Source organism: Pseudochaenichthys georgianus, chromosome 8 (assembly GCF_902827115.2).
Source record: "Pseudochaenichthys georgianus chromosome 8, fPseGeo1.2, whole genome shotgun sequence".
Lineage (NCBI taxonomy): Eukaryota > Metazoa > Chordata > Actinopteri > Perciformes > Channichthyidae > Pseudochaenichthys > Pseudochaenichthys georgianus.
The window spans coordinates 24,831,441-24,853,047 of NC_047510.2; the positions used below are offsets into that span (position 1 = coordinate 24,831,441).

General features: G+C 39.9%; 1 protein-coding gene across 1 annotated transcript in view; it reads left to right on the plus strand.

The window, feature by feature from the left end:
• The first annotated feature begins 2,755 nt into the window (after positions 1–2,755).
• The window catches only part of baiap2l1b (BAR/IMD domain containing adaptor protein 2 like 1b), a 29,987-nt gene continuing 11,135 nt past the window's right edge, over positions 2,756–21,607 (plus strand). The window contains exons 1-8 of the mRNA XM_034089789.1: positions 2,756–3,119; positions 5,535–5,610; positions 5,866–5,952; positions 12,365–12,426; positions 14,282–14,353; positions 14,865–14,999; positions 20,181–20,333; positions 20,483–20,638. Of these exons, the coding sequence (XP_033945680.1) occupies positions 3,069–3,119; positions 5,535–5,610; positions 5,866–5,952; positions 12,365–12,426; positions 14,282–14,353; positions 14,865–14,999; positions 20,181–20,333; positions 20,483–20,638 (792 nt within the window). The 5' untranslated portion in view covers positions 2,756–3,068. The remainder of the gene's footprint in view (positions 3,120–5,534; positions 5,611–5,865; positions 5,953–12,364; positions 12,427–14,281; positions 14,354–14,864; positions 15,000–20,180; positions 20,334–20,482; positions 20,639–21,607) is intronic.

Here is a 21,607-nt window from a genome sequence, read left to right on the forward strand (position 1 = left end):
CTCTGTCAGGATTTAATAGTCTTTTTACAAACTGGTTATGGTCAAAATGGATGAGAGTAATGAGGAGTCTTGTATCTTTCTCTTCCATGGTTTTATTCCATCCTTGCAGTATTTCTGGAACAGCATGAATGACGTCAATGCAAAAGAGAATTCAGAGGAGGTAATAAACAAATGTCCAGCCTATTCGATGAAAAAAACCAACGACTGCTGTTCACACTTGCTGGGTAATAAACGGCAAAATCATCTTCAGGGGCAAGAAGCAAATTCTTAAGCGGCCTCCATTGTCTACCGCACAGTTTCTGTTTAGCACTGCTTGGAAAAATATGTCATGTCTGAAATGGAGGTGGCCTTGCTGGCACAGCTCAAGCAGGCTGTCTTTTGAATGTCTTGCTGCACTTAGCTATTCCGTCATACTGGATGAGAGGCTGTCCTTGATAGAACATGCATGACAGAGACAATGAACGAGAGGTCCCAAAGAGCCTGAACACGACTGGCAGAGAGAACAGCAGATTCTGAACGTCTGCATATGTTACATTTCTTTTATTTAAACCAGAGCAAAATGCAATGCTTTTATTTTGTGCTGCAACGTGTTTCTTATTTTTTCTCTTCTTGGCGTTTATCTGGTGCTTATTACATCCATTTCTTCATAATAGTAGTTGACAGTTTGACAGGCAGTTGGATTGGCTGACTGATAATGTAAAACGAGGCAATGAGTGGGATGTTATTTAAGTCTATTTCATAACAGCACATCTTCATAGCAAATATATGATATTTAATGTAAAAAGTATTTTCTGCCAACTTGTTGAGGCCGAGTGTATCTAATGTGGATGATAACATGTGGTTTATTCCACTTAAAGTAGCAAACATCCAATAGTTTTCTTTGACATAGAGTGAGACTTATGTAAATACATTTTATAACCTCACATCTGTCCTTGAGCACATTAGAGTTTTTGAAAGTTACTTTTTAGCCCTTCATAAATCTCAGTGACTTGTTATAATTGACCCTCGCCTTGCTTTATTTAGCATTATATCCCTTATTGATTACTGCCTAAGGGAACATAACTCAGTGGGAGGTTGTCAGGACGGCCGTGTTGCAAGAGATAACAGCAAGAGAGGGAGGAAAATAGAGTCTCACTCACACAGTGGCAAAGGAGACTAATTACGTTGTATGTGGAACCTTACAGCATTTTGAGGGCTGAAAGCGGTGTTCAGAGCCTGAGGGCACAATCTCATTTTACATTCAGCTCCTTTTGTGGATCCCCATGGCTACAGGGAGCTTTCCACAGTGTTAACATCAAATGGCATTTACAAAGCAAAGGCTCTGCATATTTGCACTGGCATTTGATACTTGTGATATTTGCCTTTGGTTTGTTTGATTTGTTGTACGTCCAAATACTGCTAAAAAGTGTTAAGCCCATAAGAGATGGAATGCATTGGTATTGATCATGTCAGATTGTCACAAAATATAAAAAAGCAAACAAATACATACATAGAAAGCACTGAACATAGAAACAGAAATCAAAGCTTCTATTCATGCATGTATGTATGTGTATGTCATTCATACATGTTTGTTGTATGGGTCTCAGAGGTATTGAAACTCAACTCAGAGCTTGAGAAAAAAAAATCAGCTGACCATGAGGGACATCTAGTGGTCAAACATTACACTTTCTCAGTAGCATTATAGGAGAAGCACCCACTTGTTACTTCTAATGTCAGATACAAAAAAATATGTAAATAGAAATGGCTCTATCCAAAGCTCTGTCAACAAGTGGTCCAATTCACGGTATGTGTGCGGTATATCGCAGTAATATAGTTAAATGTTCTATAGATTGTCTGTTGCACTGAAAATCTAATTGAAACACGCAGTGATTAAAAGACAACTCTTCAGAAACACGAAGAAAATGTGTTCATATAAGTTAATACAAAACGTTTATACTTAATTCTAACTTTTCCTTAGTGACAAATGCAGATGAGTGGGAGTACCGTAAAACTGATGATGTGATTTGTGTTTTTATTGTATTATAGATTATTAGCCTCCAGGGAGCGCCCGTCTCTAGTATTTAGTCCATTGTCCACTTCATCTACCTGCCTACAGGAAGTGACAAACCACATGAAATCACACAGAACTAGACGAGAACAGGGCTTTCAAAATAAAAGCCTAAAACTAACAAGAAGTAACACAAACAAAATAATAATAATTAAGTGTTAACTCGTAGAAGTACTTTTACACTATGCATTTTTGCATTTTTAGGGTAGTACTTTCTTTTATGCCACTTTATACTTCAGCTCCATTAATTTCAGAGGGACATATTATACCTTTTACTTTGCTAGCAAACATTTACTTTGTTTGGTTACTAGTTACTGTAAAGATCAACATTTTACAAACAGACGTTATGATCAGTGTAAAAGGTATGACGCTGGGGTTAGATATTTAACTACCCAACAGTTTATGAAACATTAAAAAACAATTTTTTTATTCTTTTAATATTTTTGAAGTAATGTTGGTGATAATTCGAATTCAGGGCTTTTACTTAAGCTAGGGTAGCATTAATATTTAAAATGGTTGCACTTTACTTGCTTGCACAATGTCACAAAACTTGTGATTTATAGACTGAAAACCAACACATATTGTTTAAAAAAAGAAAAGGTTGCAATACAGTCTATGGGTCCATGAAACAAGAATCAACAAAAGGTTTAATTTGAAAGTATAGCCAACCGGAAAAGTGGTTGAATCTTGTATTCCGGTCTGCTTGTCCACCTTTCCCACCTCCACAGTCCTCCTCCCTCTCTGAACTAACCTCCTACAACAAGTTTGACAGCTTAGCTTTTCCCTATGCTCACCACAGCAGCAGTCAACCTTCTCCACTGGACTTGTCTCCCTGCTTCTCCTCAGTTGTTATACATTTTGTTGCTGTGTTTGCATTTTCCGTCGCCTGCTGGCTATGAGGAATTTCATGTGTCCGTAGTTTTGGTCACTTTTCCCTGTTGGAGCTTTTGGGGGGGGTTTGCGTCGGTGTAGTTTTTAATTTATTTTTCTTCTTTATTGGGCGTTGCGAGAGGACTTAAACATGTCGAGAAACGTGGAGGAGGTGAACAAGCTAACTGAAACTACATACAAGGTGGGTACTGCGAAGAACACAACAGGTGCGACCACGACACAGAGAAATGCCTCCATACATCCCATGTGTAAACTCAGCTTCAGTTAACTTTTCAGTGACGTGTAACAGGTGTCTTTAATTATCCTAACTTGTTGATTATTGAACTATTCACTAATGGAACAGGCAACGATGGGGTGAAGGGGTAAACATGGAACGAGTTTACCTTCTTTTTGGGTACAAATAGAGACGAATAAAGGCTAATTTATTCTTTATTTTTGATATAGTAGGCTATGTGTTTTAAATAAGTGTCAACACTTAACACAAGTTATTTTCTTAACATGAAGGGTATTATGCTCTTTAAGGACTCTGAGTAATTAGTATAATCCTTCCTTATTTACATCGGTACGGATAAACTCCAGGGCTAAAACAGTTTATGCAGCTTATCAACATATTTTCAGTTTATCAACATATTTTCCTCGAAGTTTAGAGGCTTTAATTGAATATTAGTCAGTTTTAAGGAAAGTAGCCGCGCCCTGGGAGTGTCATTTCCTCATTAAAAGGCTGCCTGGGTTGGTCAGCATCACTTCGAGTGCTCTTATGTGTGCTCTGGCATCTGTGCCATCCAGTACAACATGAGTTTACTTTGTAAAGACAAGTGGGTGCTTTGAAAGTGAAGTGGTGTTTGGCACTGTTGGTTAGTTGGGAAAATGTACTTCATAACTATGATAAATGGTCTGATGCTTAATATGGAGTAGTCTATTTCCAAGCAATCATTGGGGTTAAAGTAGAAGGGGAAAAAGATCATGCACAAATTAATGTGAGCCTACATGAATCAAACATCTCACACTGTGTAGCCAGGTCTGCTCCACAGGTGACAAAGTGAAGGTGATTTAAAGAGGCTGGAGAAGGGGAATAAAGAGACTATATTATTTTTCTCATAAGCATTTAGCCTTCTTGAAAGGCTTTTGCGGGTCTCTCTCAGGACAGCCCCCACAGCTCCTTGGTGTGATGAAATGCATGAAAAAGACTCCAGGTTTAATAATTTAGCTGGCTGTGTGTCATGTGGTAAGATTATACAGCCAGCTCCTCGGCAGCCTTCACCTCTGGCTGCCTGCTATCATCAAAACTAGCTGCGTGTTTACATGAGTGGTGCAGCACATTTTGTGTTTTCCTTGTTGCCCCAAGATTATTGTGTACATGCTTCATGTATTCTGAAATGAGGGGAAGTGAAATGTATTTTCTTAGATGACAATGTTCGCAGTCTGTGTCACTTATTGACAAAGCTCTGAAACTGAACATGGTGAGAACTGCTGGGGTCAAGAGACCTTGTTTGCCGTGTGTCTTAAGGTAGATTACCAAAGTGTAATCATTTCCTGGATTCTGGGCCTTGGAGTAAACCTAAGCTAAGATATTATTCTGATATGACAAGGAGAAAGAATAGCTCAAATAATTACAGAGATACTAGAGTCTAAGACATGATTGCAGATGTCCTTAATCAAGGCTGGTTCATTCTTCATGTAAAAAAACTAAATGTTATGTTAATAAAAATCTTATTTTTCTTGTCTTCAAGAGGTTTTTTTTCCTATTATTCTCATACTTTTATTCTTTCCCATTATTTAGTTTTCTTTGCATTCGTCAGTGTCTGTGTCATCATTACATCCCCCAAGGAGATTAGGTTATTGGTTAGGTGTGTCCGTTAGTCAGCAGGATTACGGAAATCTACCGGCACACATTTCATGAAATCTGGTGGAAGGGTTTAAAAAAAAACGTCAATTAAATTTTGGAGCGGATCTGACTCACAGGGCAGATACACATATACTTTTTCACTTTGCATTTGGCCATGATGAACTTGTTTCCACTTTTGTCTTATATGACCTGAATGCTTACATGGTATGCATGTGCATTTTTGCCTAGAGTTCATAGGTCATAGTTCCAGATAATGATTAGTCAACAGTGTTAAACTGTGTGGTTCATTCCCCCACACATCTCATGTCACATAGGCTACGATAAAATCAAGTTTTATTTATATAGCACATTTATAAACGATTTTTGGTCGAGCCAAAGTGCTGTACATATAATAAAAATAGCCTACAGTAGAGACACTTTACTGCAAATACAACAGCACAGATTGTTCAGAATATCAGTATGAGAAAAACATATATCCTATCCTTAGAGTGAATTCAGACTGCAGATGAATCCATTTCTTTTCTCAGATCTGATTTTCAAGACAGATAAATCACGTTCTGATTCGCAAGTGAAAAGATGGGATTTATGTGTCCAGGCAATACCCAACCTATCTGCATGGGTTGCTGTGGTAACAGCATCATGTGGACAGTCCCCCACCTGTTGAGTCAGTAGTGTTTCAAAATCATAAGAATTAAATCCTTTGAATGACATTATGACTAACTGTGCTTCTCTCTGTCTACACCCACCCAGAGTGTGATGGACCAGTTCAACCCGGGGCTGAGGAACCTCGTCAACCTGGGAAAGAACTATGAGAAATCAGTGGCCGGTGAGCATTTTTACTGCATTAAGAAACATTCACAGAAGCTTAGAGTTAAAAAATAAATAAAAATGACAAACATTCAAAGTAGCTTTAAAAAACATATGGCTGGGAGAAGAGGCCTTTTTTAGTTCAGGTTCACCAGGGCACATTTATATACCTCTGTATACTGACCATTTAGGTTGTTGTTCATGGTCTTCAACATGACTTAGGAAGCCGATATCTTATAGACAAACATTAATGATAATTTTATCAATTTTCCAGCAATGATCCAGGCGGGAAAGTTGTATTTTGATGCAATGTCTAAGATTGGGGAGAATGCTGCGGTGTCTCCTGTCTCCAGAGAACTAGGTGAGTTTCCACGTCGCCCCGTCCTCTGGCTCTTTACTGCTTCATCTAGGGGAAATCTGACTGTGGAGATACATCCTGCTTTCACTTGTTGGTATCAGGAGCATTTATCCTTTGTTTCCAGTGGTGGATTTATACACCATTATGTTCTGGAGCATTTCCTTCTCTACCCTTTGAATAAGTGCTGTTAGCATTTTATTGTAGTGTTTTTATAGCAGTGCTTGAATCAATGGAAAATCAATGAGGTGAACAGTGATGAAGGCAAGGTAAAGCACGGTAACATAAATATCCCCAGCCATTGTGCCATCGGGCCAAACCACCTGTTCACCTTCCTCTTAAGCCTGAACAAAAGGGTTTTCACTGATTCTTATGAGGAATCATATAGAGATTAACAACAAGCAATACCTGCTGAATATTAAATACAATCTAGAAAATATCAAAAACCAACTGGATTTAGCTGGATTTGTTGGTGGTGCAGCTTTCCAAGTCATTTGCTGCTGAAGCCTTGTGAAATTATTTATTGTTGTACCTTTTTTAATTAGTATTGACATCGACAAGCCACAAGGCTTACACTCAGCAGCTGTTATTCTTTGATTATCACAGCATGATGCTTGTGATTTAATGTCCTTGTGGTTAGCTTACACACACTGTGACTTTGTTTGGTTCTCTGTTTGTTTCCAACCAACTCCCCAGGCTTCAGTTCCCAACAGCTCATTTGTAGTCCAAAGATGTCTGGCTTCCTAACTGTTTGTCACCAGTGGCACACTTTGATATAACCATTGTGTGTCTCTCAGCTCCCCTGATGATTCACAGCTAAACTGCTCATTCAATTCGGCCTCTCAATGGGTAGTGCCACCTGGTGTTGTTTTGGTGTCGGTTTCCCGGCACTCTTAAAGGGATCCTCTGCCCCAGAAATGAAACATCCATCCCCTGTAGACCAAAAGGATAACAGTTCTTTTTTTTTTATCCTAATAAAGAACTGTGGCTTGCCAGATTTAATTCATTTTAGCTTCAATGGATTCTATTGGTGATCCGTTTTATTGTGCATAACAGTCTGAATATGAATCCACATCTCAGCTTTTTACCTCTCCATCTGTTCAGCATGTTTGAAACAGTCATGGACGCATGGACAACTGAATAAATTAGTGATTTATGCTGCAGGAGAGGTTTGAGTTTAAATGGATTTCCTTCCTAGATATGCAGGTGTTTCCTAAGGTTGACATGTTGGTTTATGTTGCACACTCAAGTAAATCTCTCAAGACATTTTGCGTAATCTGTAGGAGTGACTGTATTTGTGTCTACTGTAACTCAGTATAGTCTGTAATGTCCTCAAATTGCAGTCTGACACATCTTCTGCTAGTTGTTAACATAATGACATGACAGAAACACGTTGGTATGTCATCTGCACGTAATTACATATACTTAGTGTGCAGGTGGTGATGCACTTTTGCTTTCAGTCTCTGAAAAACAAATCGGGATGTCATGAAACATTGCCACGTCTTAGATGTTTTACCCCAAATTGCTTAATGAAAGCACATCTGTATTAACTACTCCCATGTTTTCAAACATTGCTGTTGGTCCCTAACTTCCTACTGCAAGAGGACATTGTTTGGAGCATTTTCCAGTAAATCAAGTCCTTTGGTGGCAAGTACCGCCTGGATAATGCTTCCTGTAATAGGAAGTGAACAGGAAATGAAGATAGGGAAACAAACAAACTGCTGATTATGATCACAGACCACCTAAGTAATAAAATAATCAACTTAAATTCAAAATAAAAACATTATACTATTCATTTGACTTTATCTGATAATAAAAAAACTGTAAATTATTAACAGTGGGGGTGACGTAGGCACACTGCTGGCATTACAAAACCGTTGTTATGCCATTAGCGATGATGTCAGGCTCACCTCTGACCTTTGGACACAGAACACACATTAATCCCTGCATGAGAGACACACACTGGTCCCATGACAGATTTAGTTTAGTCATTGTGGAGGATTATGTAGAAACGGTCATCTCATCTAATCAAGCAGGCCTGTAATGCATTACTGTATAACCGGAGTGTGTCATCACATAACAAGCCAGGATGTAAGACCCGTGCCACGGTGTGGATTTCAAGACACACATGGGAATGATAACTAGCTGAACGTCCTGCTATAAACAATAGGTGTTTCATAAAGAATAAATAGTGTCCGCGTCTTGTTTCTGAGTTTGTTCGTGGATGTAGTGAAGCCGCCCCGTCAGGAACCTGAGCTGCAGTGACGCGAAGCCAACCAGAAACCAGATACTCTTGAGAGGCATTGGAGGACCTGTGCACCTCACCCTCCTACCTTCTTCCTTCAATTCCTTTAGTCTCCCTCCTCCTCCTCCTCCTCCTCCTCCTCCTCCTCCTCCTCCTCCTCCTCCTCTTCCTCCTCTGCCAAGAGTTCAAATGTCAACAGCTCTTTCATTCAAGCTCTCAGGCCTCTGACTTGTTTCCTTCTCTGGTCAAACATGGCGAATGGCTTAAGATCTGAAGCACCAGGATGTTCGCTGTGTTCTCTCTTTCTATCTTTCTAACTGTATCTGAGGTGAAACTGAGTGATGCTGAATATGTTGTTAGCCTCCTCAGAGAAATAGGACAAGGACCCTGTAACTGCGCCTAACAGCCTGTGAGACACCCTGACCATGCAGCATTTAGTTATCCACAGGGACTTGAATCCTATCCAATCCTGGCCTTTTTTCAGCAGCAAGGGTTTTCAGATGCTTGTATAGACACCCCCACAGAAGCAAACACACACACACACACACACACACACACACACACACACACACACACACACACACACACACACACTGTCCTTTGAAGGTCCTTGTCTGCTCAAATGGCATTAGGCCCACTTTACATAATCCAAACATGTTTGCATGATGTGTCAGATGGCTCCCTCCCATGCCAGCATTATTTTGGCGAAATTCAAAAACAGTGTAGGAACTGTTGACCATTTGCATGCTACCAGCAAAAATATTGTTCACAATATTAACTCAAAGTAAGGGCTATTTATTCACAGTTTATTTCCCTGTCAGACTTTCTTTATTTTACTTTATTTAATCTACATTGTACTACGCCATCAAGATTGAACAAATATATGTTTTATCTGTTGCAATCAACATTGTTTATATTCATGCTGAGAAGGTCGAGTCTCTCCCTGTTAAACACGCCCACAGACAGATTTATGTTTTCTATTGCCGTCCGATATGAAGACGCTGTGACATGAACTACAGTGCATTAAGGACACACATTTACTGTAGGTGTTCTGCTGCCTACCTCTGTGTCGAAACGGAGCACCTATAATAATGGTTTCTGATGATCTCCTTGCTTGCATCATTTACCTCCGTACAATTTCACATTTTCAAACTTTATGGCTCTTCCAATCCTAATAGAAGAGCAAATGGTTACACTTAAAGTAAGTGACTTTTCAGTCAAGCTGCTAAATTGTCAGTTGCTATCTTTTGTGTGTGAGAAACCGCTGTCCCTCCAGTCATAGCGAGTGTAAAACAGCTGCAGCGTACAGCCTGTTTACAGCCTGTGCTCCGCTCTGTCGGCAGCCCGTCTGTATTGTGTGGGTTTATCTCAGCTTGGTTTTGTTAGCTAATGGCGGTGGACTGTACTGGTGTAATCCACATCGTGACACACTTTTGCCCTCACACCTTGCTCGATGGAGAAACACCTGTTGCTAGGTAACGTTTTGTACAGACGGCGACAACAATAAACACATGAGAGTGAACTACTGGGAAAAACACGTTGATCCCTGTGACGTTAACACGTATTAGCAACTCAACACATATTGATTTAATTATTCAGACACAGTGATAAATTGATGACTCACTACTTTTTGCGTTGTACAAATAAACCAGTCTGTCAGGTATTTCACTCTTTACCGAACCTGCTCATGTTTCGGAGATTACGTTGTTCTTATTGCAAGGTAAGGTGACTTCCAGGTCGGATGTGTCACATTCAGTCGTCCTAGGTAGTAAGCCTGGCTATCTTAGTGCCACGTTTGCTTAAACCAAGCATTCTTTTAATACATCTGGTGGACTTGGACAATCATATGCCTCTATTCGTCTCACTTTCTAATATAATGTCATAAGTATTGACGCCATATTTTTCCCTTGTAGCAATCTTTTATCTTTAATACTAACTGTATACTTATCCTGCCTCATTGTACACCTCGAAAACGCACTTTCTCTCCCTTCCTCGCTTCCTATCCCAGTCACTGCTCAGTCTTTTCACTCCTGCTCTGTCAAAGGGCAGATTTAGGGGGTGATCTGTTGGCCTTTATCTGCTGAGCTGTTTGAGCTGCGCTGAGTGCAGGAGGCAGTCTCGCTGCGAGGCAAGGTGGGGCAGTGAAGGTGTGGAGAGACAGAGGGGAAGGCCAGTGTTTACATGCTGATGAATGTACAGGACACGGTGATACATCAAACTGGCACCCTATTGGACATCTGTCATGGCAGCCACCTCTAATGAAACTACTATTATCTTTTAATATTGACAGGTTTATTTATTGAGTTAGAACAGAAAGGATTACTGCACAACGATAGCTGTTCTCTTTTGTTAAAAAAAAACCTTTCTGGGAGGCTCCTCTTAGCATCTGTTGCAACATTGGTCTACAGCATATACAAACAGGAAACCACGCGCATTAAAGTGCTGTTTAATCACAGAGCCAATGCCTCCCAGGTCTTCTATTGGTTACAGACGCATTGGCTGTTATGTGCTTTAAAGTGTAAGCAGATGTAGCTGTGCTGTGGATTTCTTTTAAACAAATGTCTCAAGGTTACATCACTATCAACACCCCTGTGTGCAGTGCAGCTGTACTGCTGAGGAAGGTTTTTTGTGTTGATATTTACTGTCTGTGCATGGAAAATAACTCCAATGGGAAAAGCCACAACATCCTGTATCAAGTTTCCATTCTGAAGATTAGCATCCTGCTTTTTATATCTAAGATAACACATCATCCTGTTGACAGATAAACGTACACTTTAATACAATTCTAACTATATCTTGATCAGCGATGTACATTAAACATGTTGTTTAAAGCACTGTCTTACAAATTCTTCACTGCTTCATACGAGATGAAACCGCTTTACTTTGTTTAAAACAATGAAATCTCGATCTGTGCTATGAAAAGTGAGCAGAATAGTTTTTTACACACATTGTTCAACTTCTGAAGGGCGTTAAACACTTCTTTATCAAAGCCACACACACACACACACACACACACACACACACATATTTTCAATCTGCAAGCTCCACTATCCAGGCCAGAGAAAATATGTTAAAAACAGATACTAGTCGGCATGTAGGCCATCTGGCTCAAAGTAGAGATGCAAATGGATTTTTATTTGATAAACTGCTAGTCTTATAATAGTGTTGAAGAGGCCCTATTATGCTTTCTGTGGTTTTCCTTTTCTTGTAATGTGTAATAGTTGTTTGTGTAAATGGTCTGCAAAGGCGACAAACCTGTCAGACATGTAAATATAACCCAAAGTTCCCTCGAGAGGGAGTTTCTCCATTGGTCTCCTTTTGTTACTTCTGTGACATAATTACATCACTATGTAACACTCTGGCTTCTATTGACTAGCGCTCTTACACATTGTAAATGATAGACTAAGTGGCGGGACATCTCTAAGGGGTTAACCAACTAAAACAGAGCCGACCAGCTAACCGATCAGAGCAGAGTGTGGTTTCAGACAGAGGGTGAAAAGAGGTGCTGCAGCACAGGCTGTATGAGAAAAAGAAAGACCTTTTTGAACATTAAAACATGTCACAGTAGAGACACAAAATACAAATATGAATTTTGAAAGTGAGAATAATTTCTCCTTGTTTTTTTTAATTTATTGTTGAATTTGTGTTTTTATGAAAAACAATTAAGAGAATTCCCTTTTTTTTGAGGATTTGAAATCATCAAAGGACATGTGTACTGCAAGGATTACACATTTCCACATGTTTGTGTTTCATAATCCTAATTTGATTGCCTTTTTGAGCAACATTGATCCACAGAAGGTTATGATTCGTGGCAGCCTGCCGTCTGAGCTCTTGTTGATTTGCAGAGCGGTGGGTGTTCCAGTTTTTCTGGTCCAGGCACACGTATTTATTTATATAATCTATAGCTGCTGACAATTGATGGTTTTTGAGGCTGCATTTGACGTGCATATTTCTCAGCGATGCATTCATTCATATACAGTCTGTGTGTAGTATGTATAGTGTATGCATTGTGCTCATTGTCATTGCACATTATTGTCAGTGCCACACAATACCCTTTAGATAACATCAGTTATTCTTTTCAGGGAAGCCAAACAATTGCATTACCTCTGCCCTGGCTTTCTCCAGACATGTAACCTGTCTTTCTCTCTCCCTCTCTTGTTCTCTGTGTTTCAGGTGTAGTGCTGATGGACATCTCAGAGGTCCACAAGAAGGTTAATCTTGAGCTGGAAGAAAATGTGAGTGTTGGATACGTTTTTCTGCACAAAATGCTTCCTTAAAAATTCCATTGTAATCGTATTCCTCCTTAACTATTGCCTCACCTAAATGCCATTAGTCAGACTCTTTGAGCCTGTTGCTCGGTGTATTCCATGACAACAGAAGGCAGTACCTCCTTAAGTGTTATAACACAGTCAGCTAGTAGCTTTCTCTCTTCTCCTCCCACCTTTTTTAGGGAGACTCTGCCTCCCCTCCCTCCCCACCTACAGTAACTCCATGGACAATAAAAGAGGGTGGTTGAGGAAGGGAAACGACAGGTTTGGTTTGTAGGAGCACCTGTTGCTTTCGTTGCTCACGGAGAACAGGGGGCAGGTCTGAACATGCCCCGGGAAAAACAGCAGCTGCAGCTGTTAGAATGTACTGCATTGAGGAGACTCATTTAGGTTGTTGCACGCTAACAACAGAGCTGTTCATAATTCAATTCATTTTCAACTACTTTATCGATTGAATCGTTTTTAGACATGATATCATTTATAACCTTTACATTGTTAATCAAGCCCTCAGTAACAAATCAAAAATGTAAATGTTGCACAAGCTTTGTGCCTGAGTGAATAAATAACGGCAGAGATTAAAAAGAAAGTGTTGAATCTTAACTTTGTGGCGGGAAAGTTGCGAGGCACTCCTCTGAGACATTGTTGCAAACAGCATCAGTGAGTGGGTTGACTTGTAAATGGACTCCAGATTCTGAGTCATAGCATCGACTCGAGGTCAGAGGAATCAACGGAAGAAAAGGTTCACAGACTTCGATGAGGGTGTGTGTTGTGGGGGACAATGTCTCAGTGGTGTGAGGTCATTCTGAACATGTGGCCGCTGCATCTCAGCAAGGCGGGTGGGCACGATGGCCAAAATCCTTTATTAGGGTACAGATAATTGTATATCACCTTGATGGTTTACCTGACAATAAAGTAATTACTCTGCACATTCTATAAGAAATGGTTTAAAAACAACCCCATCTTGCCATTTTCTTAATGTCTTTCGTTTTTTGTAAAGCACTTTGAGTTGCCTCGTGTTGAAAGGTGCTATATAAATAAACTTGCCTTGCCTTGCCAAACTTGTATTATTTGACTCTTTTATAAAGAATTCCTATACAAACAAACAAAATACTTGCCTCACATGAGTCAACTTTTGAGTTCAAAACTCTAAACCGTCAAGCTACATTCTTTCTAAATTGAATTTTCAAGATTTATAAAAAATATGTTCAAGTGTTACAAGTTTGAAGGTTAACAGGTGTAAAAACGTACCAGCTGTAAATCAGTCGGTTCAATACAAGCAATATGAAAATACACATTGTAGTTTAAGGTTTTAAAAAACCAAAATACTTTTCCTGCTTTTTAAAAAGCCCTTTTCAGTGCTTTTTATTTGTTTCCGTCCTTATAAGACTCCTTTTTTTAATTGTGTTGTACATGTATAATGACAATAAAGGAAATCCGAATTCAGAGTCTCTTTTAATCAGGTAACCAGAGTTATTCTTATCCTGGAACTTCTATTGCAACTTAACTTTCCTCCAACATCCTCTCAAATCACATGATCTGGTGGGACATCTGAAGACTCACAAGCGATAGAAAACAATTTTGCCAAATGTCTTCCAATTTGCATGGAAGTGCTTTGCCACCCTCACACTAACGAGAAGAGCAGGAGAAAAGTCTGTGGGCTTTCCCACGCTTTGTATCTGACTCATTCATAAGTGCAACCTCAGACTTGGCTCTCAAACCCCCAGCAAACACTCCCAAACTATCTCACCTCTTCCTCCCATCAAGTGTCTAATCCCAGTTTGCCTTCTTCCCCTCTCGGCTCCCTCCTCCCCCTCGCCTGAAGTTTAAGAGGTTCCACAGGGAGATAATATCCGAGCTGGAGAGAAAGACTGACATGGACGTCAAATACATGACGGTGAGTTGTGTGTGTGCAGCTCCATATCTCTCATGACTGCTAACCTCTGGTGAAGCTTCTTCACCTTCATAGGTTTATAGCAGTCTGTTGACAGCTCACATATTTATTTGTTATTACGAGCAGTATTTTATTCCACTGCACTTATGTCTGCATTTTCTTGCACATTGGTTACTTAAATTATTGTCTTGCACTATTTTATTTCTATTTCTGTTTCTTCTTGCACTATTTTTATTGTTTTGTCTTTTTTTTATACTTTTATTGCACCATTGAGACCTAAGGTTTTCATTGCCAAAACAACACGAGCTATTGTTCATGTAACAATACATCATGTGAATTATTCGAATCCGTGTATAATGAGACTACCATATAAAGTATTTTTATAGACTGTTTGTTTAGTTTTTGCTGTCTAGTACACTTTCAAAAACATAGATGACCTTCTCACCAAATCCTCAGACATTTGTATATTGGTATACATGTTTTTGAATTCACATGTGTCTCTCCTCTGCGCCAGGCCACGTTTAAGAGGTACCAGATAGAGCACAAGATGAAGCAGGACTCTCTGGAGAGGTCGCGGTCAGACCTGAAGAAGCTGAGGAGGAAGAGTCAAGGAAAGAACGCCAACAAGTACGAGGACAAGGAGAGCGAGGTGAGACAGACGAGACACACAGACAGACCCGTGACATATCATGGCTGAAGCTGACTGGCACACACACACACACACACACACACACACACACACACACACACACACACACACACACACACACACACACACACACACACATACACGTCTTCATATGATCATAGACATAACTGCACAGACACACTCATTCACAAACCTTGACACCTGAGAAGCAAGGCAGTGGAACAGTAGTTGGGGACACTGTGCCAAATGGTCTTCTGTGCAGCCATGCAGGAGAATATCTGTTTGTTGTTGGCTTCTTTTGTCCGCTGCACGAACACACCCGCATGCAATTCTCTCTCACACCACCTCACTTCACCCACACTCTCTGATAAAAGTACACACACAAACACACACACGTGCACCAGCAAGCATTCAAACAAGAGAGCATGTTGACATGGGACCAGTGCTGCTGGAGATACACCACTGTATACAAACGTATCAATTATTTGCAAAGATGGAACAGCTGTCCTCCACTAAAACCAGACAAGATTTTATCTACAACTCAATGAGTTGATTTCATTAAAAGTCCTCTCTAAAATATCTCTACAAGATATTCTCATTGGTTTCTTGGAAATTACTCATTCGGCATGAAAATGATAAAACAAATAACTAAGGCCAAATTGACAATGTCTAGAACTTAAGTGTGTCAAACTATTTTCATCTAGCCCTCTCTGTATTCAAATGTACACTGGCATTGATGCACTAAAAAAGTGTTTTGTCCCAATCTGTGTGTAATGTGTAGCTTTGGAAATAAGTTACTAAGATGTTGTCTTTGTCTAATCACTTCTTAAGTCTTTACAGTCACCTAAAGATGACAGTGACTGTGTAGTAGAACATCACGTATATTTAAGTTTAATGTGTGTGTGTGTGTGTGTGTGTGTGTGTGTGTGTGTGTGTGTGTGTGTGTGTGTGTGTGTGTGTGTGTGTGTGTGTGTGTGTGTGTGTGTGTGTGTGTGTGTGTGTGTGTGTGTGTGTGTGTGTGTGTGTGTGTGTGTGTGCCAGTCAGCTTCAGCCATGATATGTCATACACACACACACACACACACACACACCCTCTGCTTTACACAACATGACACAGGCAGAAATACTAGTGTGTGTGTGTGTGTGTGTGTGTGTGTGTGTGTGTGTGTGTGTGTGTGTGTGTGTGTGTGTGTGTGTGTGTGTGTGTGTGATATCGCCAATATAGTTTTATTGCAGCTTTAACCTTCTACAGAGACTTTGATGTATTATATATCCCATAAAAAAAAAAGTACTTGATAGTAAAAAAAAATCCCTTTCTCCAGGTATAGAGACTGACTTACATTATTGTCACTTGTAATGTATGCTATAAACTAGAGCTGAAGTGATCGACAGATGATCGGCCTTTATTAGGGTCCTTTTCAAGCATTAATATCAAAGGAATGCAAAACGCTCCTGAGTTTCAGCTAAAATCAGATGGAAAGATATTTCATAGATGCCAAGGGAAGTTAAGACATCCTCATAAGACACATAACACATACTGAGACACACATGAATAAAGAATAAACCATGAGCCTCCCGGATTACTGCAGACAGCTGTCACTATCATAAATGTTAAGATGTGCTGCTTTTCTTAGTGTCATATATCATAGTATGTAAATAAAGAAACTTTTCTTCATTTTGCTTTTGGTCAGAAAAAACATCAATGTATTGTTTAATAATTTTTTAAGAAAATAAATACTTAATTACAGAGTTGCAGACCTAATGTGGTGATTTCAGCAAATGTAACAATGTAATTGCATATAAATAAGTGTTAAAACAACTGAGGTGGTTGCTAAAGATGAAATATATTTGACATGTTTTACATGAAATTTGAAAATACGTGAACTCAAACACAAATCAAAGGCTTCCTTACTCCTTACTCCAGTATTCTTCTCTTTATGCTTTTTCATTCCTTTGTCGTATTAAGATCCACAAGCCTTTCACATTCAACATATCGCTACTTCACCTTGTTGTGTTTCTGCCTCGACTTCCAAAGAAGACATGAGTTTGTTCTCATTGATCTGATTTATCGTTTTGGGGTTTTGCCTCCCCTCTAGTGTGTTATTTAGGTTTTTGCCTGAAACGCCTCCATTGGACTCCTTTGTGTGCTCCGTGACCGCATGACATCAAGATGTATCACCTGTGCTTCTATTGGCTAGCGCTCAAACACATTGTACGTGATAGGCTAAGGGGCAGGACATCTCTTAGTGGTTGACCAATCACAATAGAGCTGGCCAGCTAACCAATCAGAGCAGATATGGCTCTGGTTTCAGACAGAGGGTGAAAAGAGGTGCTGCAGCACAGGCAGTATGAGGAAAATAAAGGGCTTTTTGAACATTAAAGCAGGTAAACATGTCACAGTAGGCAAAACACACAAATACGAACCTGAAAAGGAGCAGAATTGGGCTCCTTTGAAGCCAGGTATTATTGGGGTTAGACACCGACAGACAGAGACAGACAGACGAGAGAGAGGGTGTCAGGGCTGAGAGGCAGGAGTTCACAGCAACAGGGGATTCACCAGACACCAAAGACATTTCAAAATAAAAGAATGAAAGCAGACAGGATTTAAAAGTGCTGTCACAAGTGACAAACAATTGATTTGAGGACGCTTTAAAACAAACGCTTACTCTTGAAATAAACAAGATAGATGATGTTTATCACGGCTCTTACGTGTCAAATAGGGAACGTGTGATTTGCCGTTTTGTTTATAAATCCGTTTTTCTATTCATGTCTTATCTCTCTCTGTTGCCACCCTTCACACTTTCTTTCTGATAGTAACACATTGTTGTCCATAGCAACAACATTGCTGCTGTGATGACAGATTCACAGAGTGATATATATATATACACGTGTGTGTGTGTGTGTGTGTGTGTGTGTGTGTGTGTGTGTGTGTGTGTGTGTGTGTGTGTGTGTGTGTGTGTGTGTGTGTGTGTGTGTGTGTGTGTGTGTGTGTGTGTGTGTGTGTGTGTGTGTGTGTGTGTGTGTGTGTGTGTGTGTGTGTGTGTGTGTGTGTGTGTGTGTGTGTGTATCCACTTATTAGTACACATTATGCCACCCACCGCTACAGTAGTAGTGCAAAGCTATTCAATCTCTTCCCTTCTTTCTCCATTTCTACCTTAATTACATTCCATTCAAATGATCCTAATTGCCGTGAATTGCAACAGTATGTCTCGCCAAAACAAAACGCAAGATTAGAAAAATAATTAAAAGCACTTGCATGCATTTTTCAGACAATTTAGAGGGCAGTAATTCATTTATGATCTCTATTAACTCAACTAATACGTTGGATATTTGGCAATCTGGTGTTTGAAATGTTTTCACTGAGATAACCTGGAGATCCGTTGGAAACACAATCAATGTATCTCTCCAAGGAAAAGTATTGAAATATAGTTTTTTCACATTTATGATAAAATGTTGTTGTATTAACGGATATCTTTTGCTGCACATGTATGATTGGTATAAATAGATTTAACACAGGTACTGGCAGTCATTTGTTCTTATCACAAAAAATATACAACCAAGTGTTGACCAACATAACGTCAGGTAAAGATCTCAGCACAGTAAAGATCTCTGGTTTACTGTACAGCTCTCTCTCATTAACCTGATCCGCCTTCAGTGTCACACAATACGTATCGATCACGTAATCAGTGGATGATTATGTTGCAGTACAGATTGTCCTCATAGCAGCAGGGTGACAGGGGTAGAAACCGGGCAGTAACGAGAACAAATATGTCTGCTGTTGTTTGTGTAGGTGCGTTCGAATGCTTCAGACATTTGAATCTGCTTGTTTGTTGGCATGAAGCCACAGAGAATTGTGTTATCATGGCATCACGTTTCGAGCGAGATGCCAACTGTAAGTGGTCGGGTTCATGTAAGGACTTCCTGGCATTAGAGAGACGGAATCAAATTCAGTCAGGCGGACAGACATCACTGTTTGCACAGCGATGATATCACCTCTGCTCAGGGTCACTTAGCTTTTGCCGCTGAAGGCACACACCGGTGCACTCAGATAATGTTGTTTTGCAGATCATCTCTGGCTGTTTTTATAGAAATACTTCAGTCGTGATGTTTTTTCTGCACCGTTTGTGAGGGCATGAAATAATGCTCTTTTGGTTCAACTTACTAACATGCTAATACCAAATGGCTACCCAATGTTAATGTGCAATGTGCTTTTGGGCTTACAGTAGGTTTACATAGTAGATGTAAATCTGAACTTTTTTACATTCAAAAAATGCATTTCACCAACCAGGTAAACAAAGCCTTCAGCATGTTGGAGAGGGTGTGTGCCATTGAATCAACAGTTAAAGGCGTGCCAGCTACAGCCACTTGGATAAGGATGACAATAGGTATATTGCATTTAGCCTTAAGAAAAAGATCAGGGACAAAGACGATTTTTAAAGAAATCCAATTATTCTGGTTTATTTGGGGGTCCTGGCTGTATTACATATTAATAATTTTGGAAAGAAATGCATTTTTTTTATGTGGACAAGTGGAAAATCATCATAAATGCATTGCATTGGCCAACATTCAAATCCACTCAATAGCTTTATGTTAGTAAATTAAGCAAATACTCACAAACGGCCCTTAATAATAATCATACTGTACAGTAATACATAATGGTTGCTTTTTTTCTTGAAACCACTCTTCTGAAATCAGTTCACTCATATCTACATATACTTAAGTAATGTTACTTGAAATCAGTGTGTATGAAGCTTTATTTATTTGATTCTTTAATCACAAAATATATCAAATCAAAGCTTATAATAAAGAAGAAGAATACAAAAAAGGGACACACACCAGTGTAAGTAAAGTGGCCTTCTGACCTTTTAATAATCCCAGGCTGTCAGTGTAGATAAGATATATGCTGTCCCCTTTTCCTCTCCTTCCTTTCACTGAACACCAAGCGCAGCCTAATCTATCAATACTGTAACCTCCTGTCCAATCACACCTCCCCCTGAAGGAGAGAGATTAGGACATCAGAAAGGATCCCTGCTCATGTCACTCACCCTTGTTGGCTGTGTGTACACATCAGCAGTGAGAGGACTTACAGCTCTGTCGTCGGAGATAAGACACAACAAAAGACAAACCAATTGATTTGGATCCATCGAACTTGACTTGTATTTGTTGTTTGTTTGTTTTCAGTGCCTGGAAACGTTGACAAGCCGTCAGATGGACATGCAGCTGTTCATCGCAGACGGCTGTAAGGAGGCTCTGCTGGAGGAGAAGAGACGCTTCTGTTTCCTGGTGGACAAACACTGCCTGTTCTCCTACCAGTACGCCGCCTTCCATGCGAAGGTACTCCTCCTCTCATTATGTCACAATCAAGAGCTCCTTTCTGTCTTTTGCAGCGGTGGAGTTAAGCTAGATTTATGTTAGACTTAATGTGGGGTTGAATTGATGAGGTCAAATATATCACCCAAATGTTAACTTTAAGTATATCACAGGCCAGAGAAATGCTGACGGCGAAGCTGAACAGCTGGCAGGACCAGTGCAGCGACGCCTCCGACATGCCGGACCAGGTCCTCACCATGATCGAGGGGCTGCGCACCCCCGTCTCCATCACACCCATGCCCTCCCCCTCCCCGTCACGGCACAGTATGGTAAGATGGGAGAGAGGACGGGACAAAAGAGACAAACTAAATATTTCAAGATGGACTTTTCAAAAGAGAATGTTGTTCTTTAAGATAAAGAGTTGATATAAATAACTTGCTGAAATAGAATATTTGATTTATTATTTTTAATATTCGCTTTATTAATAAAGCATAAAATAGTGAGATATGCAAATGAATATAACCCATTATGTTTAAAATGTCAAAATTCAATTTAAAATGTAAAATGAGTCGATGCTTAGATCGTGCAGGGTTGGATTTGTCAGTTTTACCAGATTGTTTAGAGACATATTATGTAAACTTGAAAAAAAAAAGTAGTATTTTTGTTTCTCCTAAATTGTGGTTTGACATTCTTCAAAGTTCAGAACAATAGACGAGCTGCATCTGCTTGAAAAAGCAGTAACATAATAGCATGTACCTGTTCTGGTTAGTTTGTTGATGTGCTTCAGAGGCGAGGAAAGGAAACCCTTGGTTTTGTGACTGCTGGGAAGTTGCACCTTTCTTCGTCTTTTATACATGAATATGTGTCCCCGGTGCGTCAGGGAACTCACCCAGTGTCAGAAAACACAACCCTCTCTCTTTTCCTCCGAACCCAACATCTCTAAAAACGGGGCTTTAACGTATCTGATACAGACTGATCCAGATTTGAAAATAGTCTGACTTCAGTGACGAGGAGCTCCGCCTATATGGCCAACTCTCCACCTATCAGGGGAATGAGAGGTTGCCATGGCATGGTAACAGCATAGTAACAGCATGGTAACAGCATGGTAACATGACGCTCACTCGGCCCCCTCCTTTGCAGGGGGGCGTGGTCAGCTGCAGCGCGTGCAAAGACAGGGTGGAGGAGAGCAAAATAGAGCGAAATGAGGCATGGCTAAAATGCATGATCTGTTTGGTATTTTGAAAAAGAAAACGTATAAGTATACCTTATATAGGTATGGCCCTACGATATATTATTCA